Source organism: Plecotus auritus, assembly GCF_963455305.1.
Source record: "Plecotus auritus genome assembly, chromosome: 3".
Classification (NCBI taxonomy): Eukaryota; Metazoa; Chordata; class Mammalia; order Chiroptera; family Vespertilionidae; genus Plecotus; species Plecotus auritus.
Window position 1 is genome coordinate 158,246,213 of NC_137772.1, and position 20,297 is coordinate 158,266,509.

At 42.9% G+C, this 20,297-nt stretch overlaps 1 protein-coding gene across 6 annotated transcripts in view; it reads left to right on the forward strand.

The window, feature by feature from the left end:
• BEST3 (bestrophin 3) overlaps positions 1-20,297 on the forward strand; it is a 42,311-nt gene that overhangs the window by 5,159 nt on the left and 16,855 nt on the right. For 2 of the 6 annotated variants that reach the window (XM_080661077.1, XM_080661081.1), the window contains exons 3-8: positions 2,513-2,607; positions 3,067-3,300; positions 12,234-12,388; positions 15,456-15,533; positions 15,637-15,789; positions 20,116-20,196. In XM_080661077.1, the coding sequence (XP_080517203.1) occupies positions 2,513-2,607; positions 3,067-3,300; positions 12,234-12,388; positions 15,456-15,533; positions 15,637-15,789; positions 20,116-20,196 (796 nt within the window). Of the gene's footprint in view, positions 1-2,512; positions 2,608-3,066; positions 3,301-7,481; positions 7,716-12,233; positions 12,389-15,455; positions 15,534-15,636; positions 15,790-20,115; positions 20,197-20,297 lie in introns of those variants that run through there. The other 4 variants (XM_080661079.1, XM_080661080.1, XM_080661078.1 and 1 more) reach the window with 3 other exon arrangements.

Sequence of the window (20,297 nt, forward strand, 5' to 3'; positions counted from 1 at the left end):
TTCTCTCTTTGTCTTTTGTTCTTGGCATTTTAATTATGATGTGTCTTGGTGTGGTCCTCTTTGGATTCCTTTTGTTTGGGGTTCTGTGTGCTTCCTGGACTTGTAAGTCTATTTCTTTCACCAGGTGGGGGAAGTTTTCAGTCATTATTTCTTCAAATAGGTTTTCAGTATCTTGCTCTCTCTCTTCTTCTGGCACCCCCATAATTCTGATGTTGGTACGCTTGAAGTTGTCCCAGAGGCTCCTTACACCATCTTCATATTTTTGGATTCTTTTTTCTTTTCCGGTTGGGTGTTTTTTGCTTCTTTGTATTTCAAATATTTGACTTGATTCTTGCGATCCTCTAGTCTGCTGTTGGGTCTCTGTATAATATTTTTTATTTCAGTCAGTGTATGTTTAATTTCTAGTTGGTCCTTTTTCATATCTTCGAGGGTCTCGCTAAATTTATTGGCCTTTTCTAGGATAGTCTTGAAAAGCCTTATAACCGTGGTTTTGAATTCTATATCCAGTCGTTTGTTTTCCTCCATTTCTTTCATTTGTGATCTGTTTCTTTGACGCCACATTTTCATTGCTTCCCTGAGTTGGTAGGGTAGATTTGTGGGCTAGGTTTCCTATATGGCCCAGTGGGTCAGCCTCCCCAGTTAACCTGAGGTGGACACTCTTGGTGCACCCCTTTATGGACTGTGTGTACAGCCTTGTTGTAGTTAAGTCTTGATTGTTGTTGGTATCATTGGGAGGAATTGACCTCCAGGCCAGTTGGCTGTGAGGATCAGCTGTGTCTATGCTGGGAGAAGTTTGGTGCTGGAGACAGCCTTATAGGATCAGACTTGAAAAATTGCAAAAGCCTCTGTGCTCAGCTTGGATGGGGTGGAGTCTCAGGGCGGAGCAGACAGTCTTGGCTTCCTGTCAGCCCTGCCCTTGCACGCGCCCCTCCAGACCTCTGCCTTGCGTGGCTCCCCTGAGTTTCCGCCTGACGGTCCAGATTCCCCCTGTAAGAGCGTGGGTCCCCAGTGGCTCACCTAGAACTGGGGTTCAGTGAAGTCAGAACTGGGGTTCAGTGCAGTCAGGAACTTCCGCTAGGGAAAGCCTGTGGCAACCTCTGCATTCAGTCTTCTCTGCAAGCACTCGCATGCGCGTGCCTCCAGACCCCTGCCCGCCGTGGCTCCCCTGAGTCTTCGAGTCTCCGGGTGCCTTTCTCTCTACCTGACAGTCCAGACTACCCCTGTATGAGCCTGGGTCCACGGGGTTTCGCCCGGAACTGGGGTTCAGTGCAGTTGGAACTGGGGTTCAGTGCAGTTGGGGGCTTCCTTTCCCCTCCCGCCAGAGAAAGTCAGCCAGGCTCTCAGCCGCCCTTCCTCTCTGCGCGTGTGTCTCTGTACCTCGGCCCTTTGCCGCTCCTCTGATTCTCCATGAGCTTTCCTCTTTCCTTCTAGTTGTAGAATTTCCCAGCCAGCCTTCCTGTGGTTCCAGATGATGTCCGTTCTGTCTCTTAGTTATAGTTTTGAAATTGTTGTGTGAGGCAGCAGTTTAGGTGCTTACCTATGCTGCCATCTTGGTTTCTCCAGCTCCCATTTCTTCATCAGTAATCTGATTGGTGGCTCACTGTTCCCTCATTATCCCTCTACTTCCTTTATCTAAGTTCTACTGACCCAAATAGGCCTCTGAAGCATGTTAACATGGGCCTTTCCAAGGGCTTCCTTTCTCTTTTGGAACAGCTACACTCATTCACTGATGCAAATTCATCTCTGTTGCTTCTCTTTCCAGATTCTGATCATTATTAACCTGCCTGGAGACATTCCTTCTGACTCTGAATCTCCTCCCTGCAGCATAAATATTAATAATAGCTCCATTAAATGAATTTATGTTTTAACAGTATCATGAAGTGAATTTGGGTCAGATCTATAATATAAATTTTGATGTTTATATTATGTTAATATAAACCCACCAAATATAATAATAAAAATTTCCACTTCTAATTGTTAAATCTGTTATTTTATATTTTAAATAATTGCAGGCTTTAAAATAAAGTTATAATATCCCTTGAAATACAATACAGAAAATCAAGAATGTGCTGAGTAGCATATTCAAGAAAAAGTAAGATCAAGATGTCAAAATCAGGGTGATTATTCAATAATAACTTAATTACTGTAATCCTCTTAATCAAGATTTTTCTCTTTGAGTACACCTAATGAATGATTGAAAAACAAACTATTTTATGGGGTATTATGCTCCAAATCCAATGCATTAATCATATAAAAGTTTAAAATATAAAGACTTTAAAAATAAAATGTTTAATAAATCTAGTGGCCAATAACATGTACTACTAGTAAAAACATTAGTACTGGAAAGATTCAGCTTTTGAGATACATCAGCTTAGGTAGAAAAGAAAAAGTTATTGCTCCTTAAAAAAATTTTTTTAAGATTATTTGTGCTTAATTGTTTGCACTGAATATCACTTGCAAAGCAGGTGCAGAGGTATAATATAAAGGGCTGTGCATTTTATTTTTGCTCCAGATTGTTACTTACAGGAGCCCAAAAACGTTACTTTGAAAAATTATCAATTTACTGTGACAGATATGCTGAACAAATTCCAGTAACCTTTGTGCTTGGTAAGTATAGGTCACACGCAGAATGCAGCCACACAACTGTCTCCGTTAGGATGACACCGATGACTCTGCATGGGAGTGTTTCTGAGCTGCAAGGCATGCCTGAAAAGCCACCGCTTGCAATAGAACAAGAATCACCCATAAGGTTCACCTTCAGGGCTGCTTTTGCTAAATTAATCCCAAACAAGTTTGAGGTAATGATCTGCTATTGGACAATGAAGCTTTCTCTTCACTAACCCTCCATTTTTGCTGTCAATTTTTGAGTTCTAATACCCACTTACTGGGAGCTATGGCATTGCCAGGCACAAATTACATATTTTTCTGGAGGGCGAAATCATAAGGTCTGGATAACAACGTATTTTTATACCCCAAACCGTAAAAGGGCTAAAATTCTGCTAAAAGCATCAGTGTTGATGTGTCTGCTCTAAGAAAGTGCTTTATAGCTTTCCTGCTATTCTACAGGGTTTTATGTTACTCTGGTAGTGAACCGATGGTGGAACCAGTTTGTGAACCTGCCCTGGCCAGACAGGCTGATGTTCCTCATCTCCAGCAGTGTGCACGGGAGGGACGAGCGCGGCCGCCTACTCCGGAGGACACTGATGCGCTATGTCAATCTCACCTCCCTGCTCATCTTCCGCTCGGTGAGCACCGCTGTGTACAAAAGATTTCCAACGATGGACCACGTGGTGGAAGCAGGTATTGTGAATGGCTTTTCCTCCCATGGGCTCCTCTCAACCTATATGGGGTCCTTCAAAATTCCTTTGAAAATCCCTTTTATCCATTCACGAAATATTTATTGATTGACTACTATGTGCTAGAAACAGTCTTCAGAGGGGAAAATGATCAGACATGGTTCCTGCCCTCAAAAGGTTTACTCGAGGGTTTGGAGGAGGAGAAGCAACAGTCACATGGCCTTTAGGTAAATATGGTAACTATTATCATCTTTATTTAAACCATCGAGCCCCAGCTTGCTCAGTGGATAGAGCCACTCCCCAGCTGGGGAATGAAGAGTCCCAGGTTTGATTCCGGTCAAGGGCACAAGCCCAGGTTGCAGGCTCAATCCCCAGTAGGGGGTGTGCAGGAGGCAGTTGATGGATGATTCTCTCTCATCATTGATGTTTCTATCTCTCTTTCCCTCTCCCTTTCTCTCTGAAATCAATAAAAATACACAAACCATCTATAATATTACCTTACATTTTCTACCACTTTACAGTTAATCCATTTTCATAAATACTATTTCCCTTGGACTTTAAAAAAAAATGAGAAAAGTAGGAAACAGTCTCAGAGAGGTTATGACCTGCCCTGGATCACACAGCACACAGTTGTAATCTAGGCTCAGAACTCCTAAACTGATACTTTTCCCAAAACATTAGGAGATTCTGGTAGGAACCAGCAATGTGGGTTTTATCTAGGCAGACCCAGAGAGGTGTAGTAAAAGACCACGTCAGTGGGTCTATTATCTCTCCTATTTCTCAAAGCAGATGCAATTATCCTACCTGGGCTCCCAGATACACTATGCTGAGTGAAAATTATGTCGGAAGGTGGTTCTCTTTGGTGTGTTAATATTTAGAGAAAAAGCTGTGCGTTAAACCAGCCTTCAATGGAATAAGGATTAAATGAGATAAGTGTTGGCAAATGCTGAATAAATATTGGTTGTTGTGCTGGATTCTTGTTAATAGATAGAAGTGTTTATTGGAATGGATTAACGAATGTGTACAAGACAAAAGAATCATGAGATGATTCCATTTTTATATTGAGTATGCTCTCAAATTAGGTTGCTGTGTCTATTCTCCTCTAAAATGTCCTTGAAAATACATTTTTTTAAAGGATAGTATTTTTGGAGGGTTTTTTTTTGCGGGGGGGGGGGGCTTTGGTTTGGTTTGGCTTTGCCTTGTTAGATGGGAAATATAGATAGTGACTAAGAACACAGAGTAAGAGTTCAAATTCTTCCTCTACCACTTACTAGCTACATGACTTTGTGTGCGTTTCTTAACCTTTCTATGCTTCAGTTTCCTCATCCATAATTTGAGTTTATGGTAAATTATAATACCACCTATCTCATATACCTCATTGGCTTCTTGTGAGGATTAATCAGGTTAACATTTGCCAAGTGTTTACAGCACTATCTGGCACATGGTAAATGTTGCAGGAGTTCTCCCTAGAAATAATGAAATCACCTAGCACAACAGCATAACATGGCTCTTTGGTCACTTTAGAAGACCTGTTTGATGTGACATCCTAGGTCTTCTTGAACTAAAGGACCAGGTGTTTGAGAAAGTCAAGGTAGAAATAAATAAGGAGGGGTACAGAGGATGTTGTTGGGGTTACAGATGTGAGAAAGTAGCAGGGTGCAATGTACCGTACTTGAGGATTCAGGTGGATGTTACAATGGCCTGGCAAGTGCACAGGTATGTCATGATGTAAAATCAGTAGAAACTTTTAAAAATTAACTGCCACACCTCCTCTAAATGTAAAAGGTGAATAGTGCTTCAGAATGATCAAGTTGCAAACGCTACTTGATAACTTAATTTTCTTACCCCAACATCTATAGGATCAAATGCAGTAAGAAATACCACATCTGAAGAAAGACCTAAAAATAACTGAGAAAGGTTTGACCCATTCCAAACTGATGAGTGAGAGCTAAAGTTGACTTGGATGCATAAAGGTGATCTTTCTCTAGTCCGGATGCATCCTTGAAACGAAGAGAGTGCATTCTGACAGGAACCAGACACCATGCGCAATTCTCAAAACAAATCTCATCCTCTCAGCGTCATCTTCATATTAAAAGCAAATCAGGAGGAAGCCAGGGTGGCTGGGGATGGAGAGGTGTGGGGGCCTCTGGGCAGACCTGAGCTCAAGAAGGCTGAGTTGTGCAGCTGTAAGCAAGAATGGACATGGCCCATGTCCTCAAAGATCAGTAAAAATTATTACAAATCTTTTCTTACATGCATCTTTTTCCGAGACGATCACAAGCTCAGCTAAATTTCATATCTCTATGTTGTATTTCTATTTCTCTAAGATAATTTCCTTCTGTGCCCATAAGAATGGTGAGAAGAGAGTAAAATGTGAGGATAGGGCACTCTACTTTTCTTGAAGCCCTGGAATCTTTATATGAAGTTTCTTGAGCTTCTTCTACGACTAGAAAGAGCTTAATGAGAGCCCTTGGGAATTTCTTTCAATGCTTATCGTTAACAGACATTAATACAACTAAGCAAGCTCCCCATTGTCAAGTGGCTAGTGAGGTAAAGATTCTAACTTTAGATGCACCGGCTGGAAGGCGAGCCCCATTTGAGTTTCCGGCGTTTTTAGATCATTTAACCTGGGATCTTCTCTCACTAAGTAAAACCAAATGGATTCTGTGTGATATTGACTTTCTGCCCTGTGGTCTCCTGTTCAAGTTTTCCCTGGCGCATTGCGTGGCTCTGGGGCTCCTTGGTCTCTGAGATCTCCAACTGCCCTGTGTTACAGGAGAGATGATCAAGGGACAGTGGTATTCACAGCTGTGCCAGTTTTCCCTCCGTTGGCTGAACTTTCACAGGCTGAGTCAGTTTCCCTACAGCCTCACATGATGAGCCCAGACAGACAGAATGTCGTCCTGTGAGTGAAACCTGACGCACCGCGTGCACTTGCATTACACAGGGGAGAGGGTGCGCAGGAGAGCTAGCCCTCCTTGAATCGGGGCCACGCACGGGCAGTCTCGGCTGGTCAGTGTCTGAAGGCTCCCCACAGATCTCTTTTAGGAGTTAGATCAAGGCCACCCACGCAATGTTTCTCAAAGTGTAAGTGTAGACCATGCTCATTGAATTATCAGAGGTACTTATTTCAATGGCAGGTTCCCAGGCAATGGACGGAATGAGAATCTCTGGGGCTTAGGAGCTAGGAATCCACATTTTTAAAAAGCTCCCCAGCAGCACTGCAGGATCTGACCCGGACAAAAATGCTGACATGGCCAGCTTGCCATGTGATTCCATGCACAGGGTCGTTGTGCTAGTTGGAATCACTAGAAATCTTCTGAAAATACTGGTGTCTGACTCTCCCTCCCAGGAGTTAGGTCCCATGGGAATAGGGTGCATCAGTGGTTTTTAAAGCTCCCCAAACCATTCTAATATGTAGCAAAGTTTAGGAACCATTGTACTAGGTACATCTATTAACTCCTCAACTTTATCTGCAAATCATCTCAAATCTAGTCACAGAGGGCTAATGAAATTCTTGGCTACCTGGGCAGGTGAGGAGGTAAGCGCACTGACTTCATGTATAATAGTAGTAGTTCCTGTGTGTCATGTGTGTAAGGCAGTGAATTAACACATAGGATACTGATGTAGGGGTGGGGAGATGGCTGGCTCATATTGGGAACACAGAGGGGTTTCTATGTCTTTGTTCAGCATAGCTGCCCCGGAAACTGATTTTACTCAACCATTTCCTATTTTGAGCTTCTTATACTGTGAGTTGTAACTTAGTATTGGGTTCTAAAGTCATTTTAATGGCATGACTTACAACCAGCATTTTAAATGAAATGGGGTGGAATGGAATGGGACGCAAAACATTGGTAGAAGAGCGAATCATTGTTTTGTGAACCACACATATCTTACTGTGGTTCATTGTATAAAATGTCTGACAGACAGCCCTACACAATGCCTGCACAGTGCTACTCCATCTCTCTCTCAATCTCATTTCGCCTCCCCTTGATTTCCCACTTGTCAGGGTTTTCTAAACCTCTACCATTGAATTTAGAGGACAGCTGTAGTTGAATCTGGTGGCTTCATTCCATTCATATGGGAAAAACAAAGATGAAAATGAGCCAGGCACTTTGCAATGTTCCTGAAAAAGTCATCTCTCTGAGCAGGGCTCAGTTGCTGAATCACAACTTTCTCTTTCAGAAAGAACTGGCACCAAACCCATTCTGCCTTCATGTTTTCAGATGCAGAGCTTGTAGCTCTCCTGGTAATAGAGCCTCATTTGCACACTCTGCTTTAAAGGCAAGACATCTGCCTCAGCTGCAACCAAGGAAAAATAGATCAATTGTACAGACAAAATCTATGACCACTGGAATATTGTTTGTCAATGGGCTTAATTAGTCCTTTGGCTTGAGGGCAATAAAATTTGCCTTGAAGTAGCAGAACTTACTCCATCAAACCACAATTCAAGTTGCAAGCAAATACAAACATGTGTGTGTGTGCGTGTGTGTGTGTGTGTGTGTGTGTGTGTGTGTGTGGATTTTTATTTACTTTGATCTGAAATATTAAGGAGGGTTCTTTGGGATAAGCAGTAGGAAAATTGCTGAGCAGAACTGTACCAGACAGAAAGCCAGAGGAAATATATAACAAGAGAAACTCCAGGCAGCTGCAATGGTGAGATAAAATAGCAACGTCAGGAGTATGGATGGGGCCTGCGGGAGCAAGGCGTGAAGACGGGCATGTGAAGGAGGCAGGGCATGTGAGGACCAGCCAACTGATACTGCTGCCAAACGGTAGGAAATCAATACCTGTCAATCAATAACAGCCTGAGAGATGCAAATAAAGACCACCTTCTGGAAAAGATCACCGGTTTCTGGTTAAAATGGCCTGAAGTACTGATGAGGGTAACATGTCCTTTGATAGCAAAAGCTCTTTGAATTGATTGGATCAGCAATCTAGAGATTTTCTTTCAATTGATTGAAAACGTGATTTCCAAAGACAGGGTTACTTTGGCTAAGATGTGTGACCCCACAGGGAATAACAAAAATTATTCTGCCTGTACACTCTTGGAGGACATATTAATGTCTGGTTAATCATCTTTCAATATATTTGGGCTAAAATTAAAAACCAGCAGCTTTCCTTGCTTTGCATGACTGCTTCCAGTCAGTGGTGAGTGTGCTACATGGTGGGGGTGGGGGAGGCCTGACTTCAGCTTTGGTTTTTGCTCTAAATAAACCCTCACTCTTTTTTAATGCTGTTGTTAATCCTCATTCAAGGATATTTTTTTTCATTTATTTTTAGAGAGTGGATGGAGAGAGATAGAGAAACACAGATATGAGAGAAACACATCAATTGGTTGCCTTCCGCACGAACCCTGTCTGAGGCTCGGGATTGAACCTGCAAACCATGTCTGTACGCTTGATCAGGAATCGAACCCTCAACCCTTCAATGAGAGGTCTGGTGCTCTAACCACTGAGAACACTGGTCAGCTAAACCCTCACTCTTCATATTTGCTTTAGGCTAAGAAGCCAAGAAAGGACTTGCCAGCAGAATTTGATCCATATTCCTGAATAAAAATTAACTAAAAGTAAAGTTATTTCTTGGTCAAATGACAAAGATTGCAGCCAGTATACAAATGGGGATTTTTTTTTAATTGCACTATAATCCCAAGAATATAACTGTTAAGTAATTGATATGAAATGTCTGAGAATAGGTTTCCAGGTAAAGGATGATGCATAGAACCAAGACAGGTCAAGTTCATCTATTAAATTCTTTCTTTTAAAAAAAATGGTTTTGGGTGTGTTTTTTTAAGGGAGAGAAGGGAGAGATAGAAACATGAATTGGGTGCCTCCTGCATGCCCCCTACTGGGAATTGAGCCTGAAATCCAGGCATGTGCCCTGACCAGGAATTGAACCATGACCTCCTGGTACACGGGACAATGCTCAATCCACACAGGCCAGGCCATCTATTAACTTCTTGTAATAAGAATCAATCATGCTCTGCAAGTCCTGGGCGGGGTGGGGAGGAAAGCATAGTTATCTGGCTCGTGCAACAACTTTGAGATGCACCGAGAAATAAGAACAGAATTATCAGGCTCATTTTGATTTCTGAACTCCAAAGAGAGTCCAGTTTCCCAGGCATGAGCAGAACCCTTCTAAGCTAATATAAATAATATATTATCTAAAACGAGTCTCCTGTTAGTAAATATTGGCTTTGTAGTTGTTACTCTGTTAGTTTCAAATACAAATAAACAGAATCTTCTGTCAGTGGGCAGTGATTTTCCACCACTGCTATAGGTCAGTGTCAGATTTTCCTGCAGAGCTTGGCAAACATGCAACTTCCTGAGCCCATTTCCATGAAATCACCCAGGAAGACTGAAAAGAATGCTGATGCCTGGACCTCACTCAAGGGTCTAACAGGGGTGGGCAAACATTTTGACTCGAGGGTCACAATGGGTTCTTAAACTGGACCGGAGGGCCGGAACAAAAGCATGGATGGAGTGTTTGTGTGAACTAATATAAATTCAAAGTAAAGGAGCAGAGGGGAGAGCAAGAGAACCGGATAGAACAGCCGGATCTGGCCCTCGGGCCGTAGTTTGCCCAAGGCTGGTCTAGAGGCTCTGGGGATAAGGCCAATGCATTGATATTTTCTAAAAATATCCACGTGAGACTCAGCCCTACAGAGTGATTTAGTAGGTGAGACTGGGTCCCAGCCGCCTCCAAGTACAGGTATCACAGGTGATTTCGATACCCATAATCCCTGGATCCTATTCTCAAACACACTGGGCTAGATCATATCAAAAATCTAGGTAACTCCAAAGCTCTATAAATTGGTGACTCTCAAAATGACCAAGTCTCACTTTTACGTTGACTTCTTTGTGCTACAGCAACACCTCTTAAGTAAAACTCAGTCTTTGTGGTTAGTAGGGAGGATTATTTTCAACAGGATGGCCAGATTCATACACTGATTAAGATGCTCAAGGATAAAAACTGTGTTACATTGGGGTAAAAGTAGATTTTTATCTAAATGTGTTATCAGAATTTCATAAGTAAATGGTTGCATTGCTGAGACAAAAGTAACTGAAAAATTATTATTTCACAAATAATCAGTTTCAAAATAAACTTTAATTCAGAAAATATTATTTATACTAAATCATAATGAACATTTAAAAGTCCACTTAAAAAAATCAAAAGGGTGCCCAGCCGGTGTGACTCAGTGGTTGAGCCTTGACCTATGAACCAGGAGGTCAAGGTTTGATTCCCAATCAGGGCACATGCCTGGGTTGTGGGCTCGATCCCCATCGGGGTGTGCAGGAAACAGCTGATGGATGATTCTCTCTCATCATTAACGTTTCTATCTCTCCCTCTTCTTTCCTCTCTGATATCAATAAAATATATATTTTTTTAAAAGTCAAAGGGTTAACTACAAGGATAGTCATGGCAGCATTAACTTTAATAACAAAAATTTAAAAACTACGTCAAGTCTATTCAAAAGAAGACTCATTAAATAAATATTGTATACAATTAACTAGGATGCAGCCATTAAAAAGAATGACCTGCTCTCTCTATATTAATAAATAATATCTTTAAGATATAAATGAAAATAGAATCAAACAATAGACATGTGTGTCATATAAATTCATTTGTGTTTTTAAAAATTAGGGCTATGTGAAATTCATGATATTTCTCTGGAAACTGTGTGGCTGGGAAAATGAGACTCACTTTCCCCATTAATATTTCTTTTGCCCTTTGGGGGATTTGCACCATTTGAATTATTCCTCTTTTTTTTTAAATAAAAGGTTAAGTGTAAACCGTAAGCTCTTAAAGTGAATCTTTGTATGAACAAACCCTGGTACATAGTAGACATTCAATAAATGTTTGTTTATCAAATAAACCTGCTACATTATTCCTCCTATTATTTAAATCTCTCCTTTCCTTGGTGTGTAGATGGGAGGAGGTGGGTAGCTAAAGTTTCACATAGTGCATAATGCTTCAGTCCTTACTGAGTGTTAAGTGTGTGCTAAGCATTGTCAGTCTCTTGACATGTGTTCATCATCTCAGGTAATTCTACATCTCAGTGAGGTACATATTATCATCTCTCTTTTACACATAAGCAAATCGAGGCTTAGAGAGTTCTCTGCAAACTCAAGCAAATTGTGTTACACACACACACACACAGAGACACACACACACACACACACACACACACACACACACACACACACAAACTTAAAGAAGCACCTTTCAAGTAGATGCAAAATGTTGTGAGAATGATGAAAATAATATGCTCTTGTCCTTCCCAAGGAACTTGACAGGGGAAACATTTCTGATTAACATACCATAATGCACGGCAAGAGAGAGCCTGTGGTGGGAGCTTTGAAGGAGAGAAGTTCGGGGAGGGAGGCTTCACAGATGAGGACCTGATTAATTAAGACCTGGAAGGGAGTGGTCAGGAGAAGGGTCATGTGGCCCATGTTGCCACACTATACTAAGTGCTTTGTGTACATTATCACCTTTTATTTTAATCCTAACAATTCTAAGTATTCTTGTTCCCAGTTTTGGATGAGTAAGTCAAAACCTAAAGAAGAAACCTTCCCCAGATGCTTGGGCCACACTCAGTATGGCCTTACTCCCTACTCTGTCAAGGATTGCCAACATGCATTGCCTCATGTAGTGATGCATAAATTGTGTGTTCACGCGCCATGTGTGTGTGTGTGTGTGTGTGTGTGTGTGTGTGAGAGAGAGAGAGAGAGAGAGAGACAGAGAGAGAGAGAGAGAGAGAGCTCATGCATTCCTTATCTCTAATACAAGTATAAAGTACTTGTGACAGGAACCTCGATATTTCTTTAATATTCCTCCATTATACACTCACATAGTAGACACTGAAATACTTATGGCAATGTATTGGTGCTAAACTAAGTCTGTGTAATCCAGCTATTTTTATTTTGTACAAAGGTTTTATGACAACAGATGAAAGAAAATTATTTGACCACCTCAAGTCTCCTCATCTGAAATATTGGGTTCCATTCATCTGGTTTGGAAATCTGGCAGCTAAAGCCCGGAAGGAAGGTAGAATCAGAGACAGTGTTGATCTGCAATCATTGATGACTGTAAGTACATCGTGATTGTCACACACACACGCGTGCGCGCACACACACGCACACACGATGCTAATCAGAGACCAAGAGGGAGCTGGATGTGACAGGTTGGACCAGGGCGAATCTGCTTTGCTTAATTCAGAACCCTCAGCATGTAGGACAGGACAGCACACAGGTTCTAACTCAGATTGATTGGCATTTGGTTGCTTGGAAACTCTGTGTTAAACAGTATTGGACTTGCAATATGCTCTGCAGGAAAGTGTCCCTTGATTGATTGGCAATGTCTGCCAAGGGTTCTGAAGGATCTGGTGCCCACACAGCATATTTGCATCCCTTGCTCCAGGACCTCCCCAGTCATTTCCCCAAATTGGAATAGTTCAAGGTTAAGCCAGCTTTTCAGATGCTCCAGGAAACAAAATTGTGTTTTTATTCAACAAAATAACCCTGAATTCACCTGAGAAACAAATTAATGTAAGAGCTAGATAGATTTGTGCCATGATAGTCTCCTGCCTAGATTAGGCTAAGAAGAGTGAATGATTTAAAAATAGCTTCTGAATGAATGTGAACTCTTCTTCCCAGTCTCAGATAATAATTTATGTGCAATAGAGGGGAGGGGGGATCAATGGATCCCAGTCCTTCCTGCTTCAAAGAAAGATAGATTTTTCTGTCAATATAAGCAGTCTTATTTGGAGGTGGTGGAGGGTTAGGATAGATTTATTTCTTTTTTCTAAGATCTATGGTAAGCATGTTTTAAAAAGAGAAAAAGAAACAAAAATATCTCCATATAATATACCAAAATGGCTAGAAATGACTTATCTATACTAATAAAAAGGTAATATGCTCATTAGACCAGGAGACCTTCTGGACGTCCTTCTGGACAAAGCCATGGTGGCGGGACCGAAGAAGAGGTGGTTAGGGGCGATCAGGCTGGCAGGGGGAGCAGTTGGGGGTGAGCAGGCTGGCAGGGGGAGCAGTTGGGAGTGAGCAGGCTGGCAGGCAGAGTGGTTAGGGGCGATCAGGCAGGCAGGCAGGTGAGTGGTTAGGAGCCAGCAGTCCCGATTGTGAGAGGGATGTCTGACTGCCGGTTTAAGTCTGATCCCTGTGGGTCTAAACCAGGGGTGGGCAAACTTTTTGACTCGAGGGCCACAATGGGTTCTTAAACTGGACCGGAGGGCCGGAACAAAATCATGGATGGAGTGTTTGTGTGAACTAATATAAATTCAAAGTAAAGGAGCGGAGGGGAGAGCAAGAGAACCGGATAGAACAGCCGGATCCGGCCCGCGGGCCGTAGTTTGCCCAAGGCTGGTCTAAACCAACAGTCAGATATCCCCTGAGGGGTCCCAGATTGGAGAGAGTGCAGGCCAAGCTGAGGAACAACCCCCATGCACAAATTTCGTGCACCGGGCCACTAGTCCTATATAATAAAAGCCTAATATGCTAAGTGTCCAATCGACCAGTCGGCTGTTCAACCAATCAAAGCATAATATGCTAATGATATGCTAAGGCCACTCAACTGCTAGCTATGACGTGCACTGACCACCAGGGGGTGACCAGTCGACCAGTTGCTATGACATGAACTGACCCAGCCGTGGGCAAACTACGGCCCGTGGGCCGGATCCGGCCCGTTCGGCTGTTCTATCCGGCCCGCGGAGCCGAAAGAGCGGAGGGTTCTCTTGCTCTCCCCTCCGCTCCTTCACCAGCAGCAGTGTTAACATGGCAACGTCGGGAAACACAGCCGCAGCTCCTTCTTCTGAGTGGGCGGATTTATATCCGCCCATTCAGTAGAAGGAACAACCTCTCAATCTTCCAGAGGCTCCTTGTAATGCCCGCAGACGCGTCCGCCAACATCACCCTGGGAATGCGTAGACACGTTATCGTGGTGATGTAGGAAGACACGCCCCTGGAGAGCACAGTATCAGAGCGTTAGCTAAAAAGGAGACCAACAACACTGTTCCCACTGAAGTTGATGTTTTAAAGACCAAAAACCTTTCAACCCAGTCTACATTGCCATCTACATCTACGTCCCGGGCATAATTTGGAAGTTGCACTAAAGAAAATGTTTAATTTACTGTTTACACATTTTTTTCCTTTCTATTTGTTTTAGTTTTAAATTATTTTATTATATTTAAGTTTAATTTGAAAGGCTTTTGTACCTTTCCTTTGTTAGGCAATTTTATTTTGCCTTTGCCATCTTCAATATAAGGTATGTTATTGTGCTATGATTCCTCCATTTTTTGAAGTTTCAAATTATAATAATTAGTGTTTACATTCTTCTTGTTAAAATGTTTGAAATGAATAAAACTATTGAAATAAAAAAAAAAAAAGACCGTACCCTTTTATGTAATGGTGTTTACTTTGAATTTATATTAGTTCACACAAACACTCCATCCATGCTTTTGTTCCGGCCCTCCAGTCCAGTTTAAGAACCCATTGTGGCCCTCGAGTCAAAAAGTTTGCCCACCCCTGAACTGACCACTAGGGGGAAGATGCTCTGACCGGTAGGTTAGCTTGCTGCTGGGGTCCGGCCAATCGGGACTGAGCAAGATGGGCTGAACATGCCCTGGAGCCCTCCTGTGGTCCCTCCCCGGCTGGCCAACCTCCCGAATCCCTCCCTGGCCCCAATCATGCACCAGTGGGGCCTCTCGGCCTGGCCTGCACCCTCTCACAATCTGGGACCCCTCGGGGGATGTCGGAGAGTTGGTTTCTGCCCGATCCCACAGGCCAGGCCGAGGGACCCCACTGTTGCACGAATTCGTCCACCGGGCCTCTAGTTTAAAATATTAACCACTGCCTTCTCATCACCACTTTGGATACTTCTATAAAGTCCTAATTTTCCTGAATATTTAATATACATATTCAAATGTACTTCTTTTTGTACATTGTTGAATGATGTTCATGGCTTGTTATTTTCAGAATTTTCCTTTTGGGATGGCCTTCAGAACCAATTTATTAGCTTTGCATAGTCCCCTTTTTTTACAGATATAGTCATAAAAGACATGGCCACATTCCTAATCCTACTAAATATTGATTACCACACCCATCATTTTAGTAAATCATGTTTTATCTGTTTCTGGCTTAGGAAATGAACCGATACCGCTCTTGGTGCAGCCTCTTATTCGGTTATGACTGGGTTGGGATCCCGCTGGTTTACACCCAGGTATCAAATACTGTGCACATGACTTTTATTTCTGCTTGCTCCCTCTGGCACTGGCTGTGGGCCACCAGCGCTGTGCTCTCACTTGGGTTTCTCTCTATTCCAGGTTGTCACTCTGGCTGTCTACACCTTCTTTTTTGCGTGCCTGATTGGACGCCAGTTTTTGGATCCCACCGAAGGCTACGCTGGGCATGACTTAGATCTTTACATTCCAATCTTTACTCTCCTTCAATTCTTCTTCTATGCCGGATGGCTCAAGGTAGCCAACGGTCTCAGAGTCGTGAGACCCACTCTGTAATCTCTGTCATGTGCCAAACTCTGCATGCTGATCCTTCACTGAGCCTAGCCAGTCATTCCTGCGTGAGTCCAAGATAGATTTAACATTTAATGGCTCAGAGATGTTATTCCTTTCATCCAGGGATTAAAGTGTCAGGGATGTGGTGAGTACCTATTGCAGCAACTGAAGCAGCTCATTTATGCAAAGAGGTTACAAGAAGACTCTTTTATGGCTATTGATTTTTTAAGTCTTTGTGTGCTCCCACTAGGATTACAATAATGTAAGTAAAGTAATAACTGTATCTGCACTGATGTTTTGTACTGTGATAAGCAACTACGCAGTAAAAGAGAGTAAATAAGAAGCTTTGTATCCTGGTTCTGCTCGACTCTGCAAATAGTTCGCTGTGATTCCCTGAAATCCCACTAGCTAGCTCACAATATTAAATGCACCCCATTTTCAAAACCAGAACTGAGACTCAGAAAAGAGTTCATCGAAATCAAAACCAGAAACACCAGAACTCGTGACAACATCTGGTTTGCCAGTAAACTGAAAACAGGTTAGAACAGTGAGGATGACCTGTCCAGTCATCAGTGTCGAGTTTTCATTGTTCCCACCTGCACCTCCCCCTCCTCCTGGAGGTACGTGTACATATCAGAGCTCTGATCCTTCCATCTCTTTGGGGAGCGTCCAGAACAGAAGTACAGTATGTGATGGGGGAAAAAATTGGAGTCTTTGGCTGCATTAGGTTAATTGAAAGCTAATGACAGTTTGAAGATGGCGTTAATAACATAGACTTTCCAGGTGTCTGACCTTCCAAATAGCCGCATGTTGGAGGGCATCGGTGAGGTCTTCCAGGTTGTGGCGGCATTTTCCCTGCAGGTGCCTCTACTTTCATTGATTTGAATCTTAACCAGAAAAACAATAAATTATGTTGGCATTTCAAATTATACTCCAAAGAGTAAAGGCACTTTATTCTTTGCAGATGGCAAAAACATTTTTAACCAGATGACAGATTCCTTTTTTTTAACTTGTACACATTTTATTACACTGCAGGGCTAACACATGTTACCCTCCTGACAAGATGCTTAAAAAGTACTAGTTGACTTACATGCATTTCTCAAATTTTCTTCAAAATACAAAAATTGCCAAAATGATGAATTTGATCCCATTGGGAGCTTTGATATATTCAAAAGTCTTCATATATATATATATATGTGTGTGTGTGTGTGTGTGTGTGTGTGTGTGTGTGTGTGTAATAGAGAGGGAGAGAGAGAGAGAGAAACGTCTATGTGAGAGAGAAACATCAGTCAATTGCCTCTTGTACTGGCCCCAACTGGGGAATGAACCCAGAATCTAAGTATGTGCCCTCACTGGGAATTGAACCTGCAACCTTTTGGTGTACAGATGATGCTCCAAACAACTGAGCCATCTGACCAGGGCTAGATTCTATTTTTATAAACAGAAAAATCACCAAAATTGGCCCAAATGTTTAATCATTCTGTTCTTTCTCCTGAGTAATGCTGAGACTTATAGTCTTGCTTTGTGTCCATGTGAGGTGTTCGGACAGCCTACAAGAAACAGTTCCTGCCTTCTGACAGTCTCTCTAAAATATAAATGTTTTATTCTTTTATACATTTTTTCAATATATTTTTATTGATTTCAGAGAGGAAAGGAGGAGAGAAAGAAACATCAATGATGAGAGAGAATCATTGATCAACTGCCTCTTGCACACCCCCTCCTGGGGATCAACCCTGCAACCCGGGCATGTGCCCTGACCAGGGATCAAACTGTGACCTCCTGGGTTAATAAGTCAATGCTCAACCACTGAGCCACACCAGCTGGGCTCTTTTATAAAATATTTTTAAAGAAAAAATATGATCCAGGCTGGCATGGCTCAGTGGTTGAGCATCGACCTAGGAACCAGGAGGTCACAGTTCAATTCCTAGTCAGAGCACATGCCTGGGTTGCGGACTTGATCCCCAGTGTGGGGTGTGCAGGAGGCAGTCCATCAGTGATTCTCTCTCATCATTTATGTTTCTATCTCTCTCTCCCTCTCCCCTCCTCTCTGAAATCAATGACAATATATTTTAAAATAAAGAATTAATTCTTTATTTTAAAATATATCCTATATAATAAAGAGGTAATATGCAAATTGACCATCACACCCTCACAAGATGGATGCCTATGACCAGACTGGCAGGGGGGTTAGTGAGGGACGACCAAACAACTGAACAGTAGGCTGCATGGGGTGACCAGGCTGGTGGGGGGGTAGGCTGTGAGGGGCAACCAAGCCGGCAGGGGGGGCAGTTGGAGGCGACCAGGACGGCAGAGGGGGGAAATTGGGGGCAACCAGGCTGACAGGGGAGGCAGTAAAAGGCGAGCAGGCCGGCAGGGGGGTGCAGTTGGGGGCAACCAAGCCGGCAGGGGGGACAGTGAGGGGTGACTAGGCTGGCGGGGGGGGGGGGCAGTTAGGGGCGATCAGGCTGGCACACAGAGGCAGTGAGGGTTGATCAGGCCAGCGGGGGAGGGGGAGTTGGGGGCTACCAGGCAGGCAGGCAGGTGAGCGATTAGGAGCCAGTGGTCCAGGATTGTGAGGGGGATGTCCGACTGCCAGGAATCGGGCCTAAACCAGCAGTCAGACATCCCCTGAGGGGTCCCGGATTGGAGAGGGTGCAGGCTGGGCTGAGGGGACCCCCTCCCATGCACGAATTTCATGCACTGGGCCTCTAGTATACATATGAAAAGCCAATCTTAGCTCCATTAAGAGAGAGGCAGCCCTAAGAGAAGTCAGTTTTCTTACCACAGATTATATCTCAATTTCTAAACAGCTGTTTTATCTACACCATTCTAATACTTATCACTCTTTTCAAGTGGAGAAAATTCATCTAACCTTATGAACAGTATATTATTCAGTTATTTGCTGGAAATGGAGCCTCCAAGAAAGTGAAAAAATACTTTTGTGAGATAGTTAATTCGGAGACATAGGTATCATTTTGGTAGTTAAATGTAGACTCTACTACTGTATGTGGCACTAATCCCATAAAAGTGAAATTCTGAATATAACAGAAATAGTTTCAAGACCCATCTAGTCGCCCATGTAATTTAAGGAGACCCCCAGACAAGAAAAGTCAGAGATCCCCTTAGAACTTGCAGTCAATGACCTCGACATGGATGCTGCTATGAGGCTGACTGATTCATGCCCTGGCTAGGGCTGTCCCTTAGAATAAGGGGGATGGTGGTTCTCACCCCTGGCCACCCGTTAAAGTCTCCTGGGGCTTTACCCAACACTGATGCCTGGGTTCAACCTCTCACCCATTAAATGAGAATTTTGGGAGGAAGGGACCCAGGCATCACTCATTTTAAAAGCTCCCCAGGTGATTTTGATGTTCAGCCAAGGCTGAGAACAACTGCTCTAAGTGGTTAGACTTAAATCCTAGAAAATAAATAGGTAGATTTCTAACAAACAGTCTCAGAATCTAGAAACTACTAATCAATGGTGCCTTTATTTCATACACTTGTAAGTTTTTCCCATTTAGGCCCAATGAAAAATCACTCACACACCCAGATAATAAAAATCAAAGGGAATTACTAAAAAATGAGACTAACAGGTGAATCATATTTGGCATCTAAATCTCTCATCAAGAAGGCTATTCAATTCATGAGCATGGTAAGAACATATAATATTGACCAACTATTGTAAGATATATAAGAAGCTACTCAACTGTTCCCAGTGGGAAAACTAACTCACTAAGTCCTTTAGGGTAAAACAAATTCCAGCTTTATGACTTACTAGCTCTTGGACTCATTCATTTAACAGTGATGTCCAATAATTATAAAGCTCCTTGTATTATTTTCGTTCATTGTGATTTGTCTTTCTTTGCTGTTTCAACCTTCCCCATGTTTACATTTTGTCTCGACACCTGGGCCTTCAAAAATTCCTAAGAGCACAGGCTGTGCACCCCTCAAAGTGCCTGGTGCCGTGCCTCGCACACTGTCAGGGCTCCTTCCGTAGTCAGTGGTTTGATTGGTACCTGAAATCGATTATAGGACTTCTAAAAGCCCATGGCTTCTCTGCACAGGCCTGCAGTGCCACCGGATAAATAGATCCACTGAGGACCTGCCCACGCAGGTGCATCATTCCTAGTCTGAGAGTCGGGTCTCGTTTGCTGGTTATCTGCGTCCTCCCCCTCTAGGCTTCATCTGATGGAAGGGGCAACAGAAAGCAGAGAGTGACACAGGCATCCTCTTCAACCTTCACTCTGAGTCCTCACAGCATCGTGGCTGACTTGGTCTATGTTCTTCCTGCAGGTGGCTGAGCAGCTCATCAACCCTTTCGGAGAAGATGATGATGATTTTGAAACGAACTGGTGCATTGACAGAAATTTGCAGGTGAGATGAGCTTTCCTTTCCTCTCCTTTTATATATATACATCTCTACATATAAAAGGCTAAGTGACCGTCCGACCGGTAGCTAAGACGAGCACTGACCAC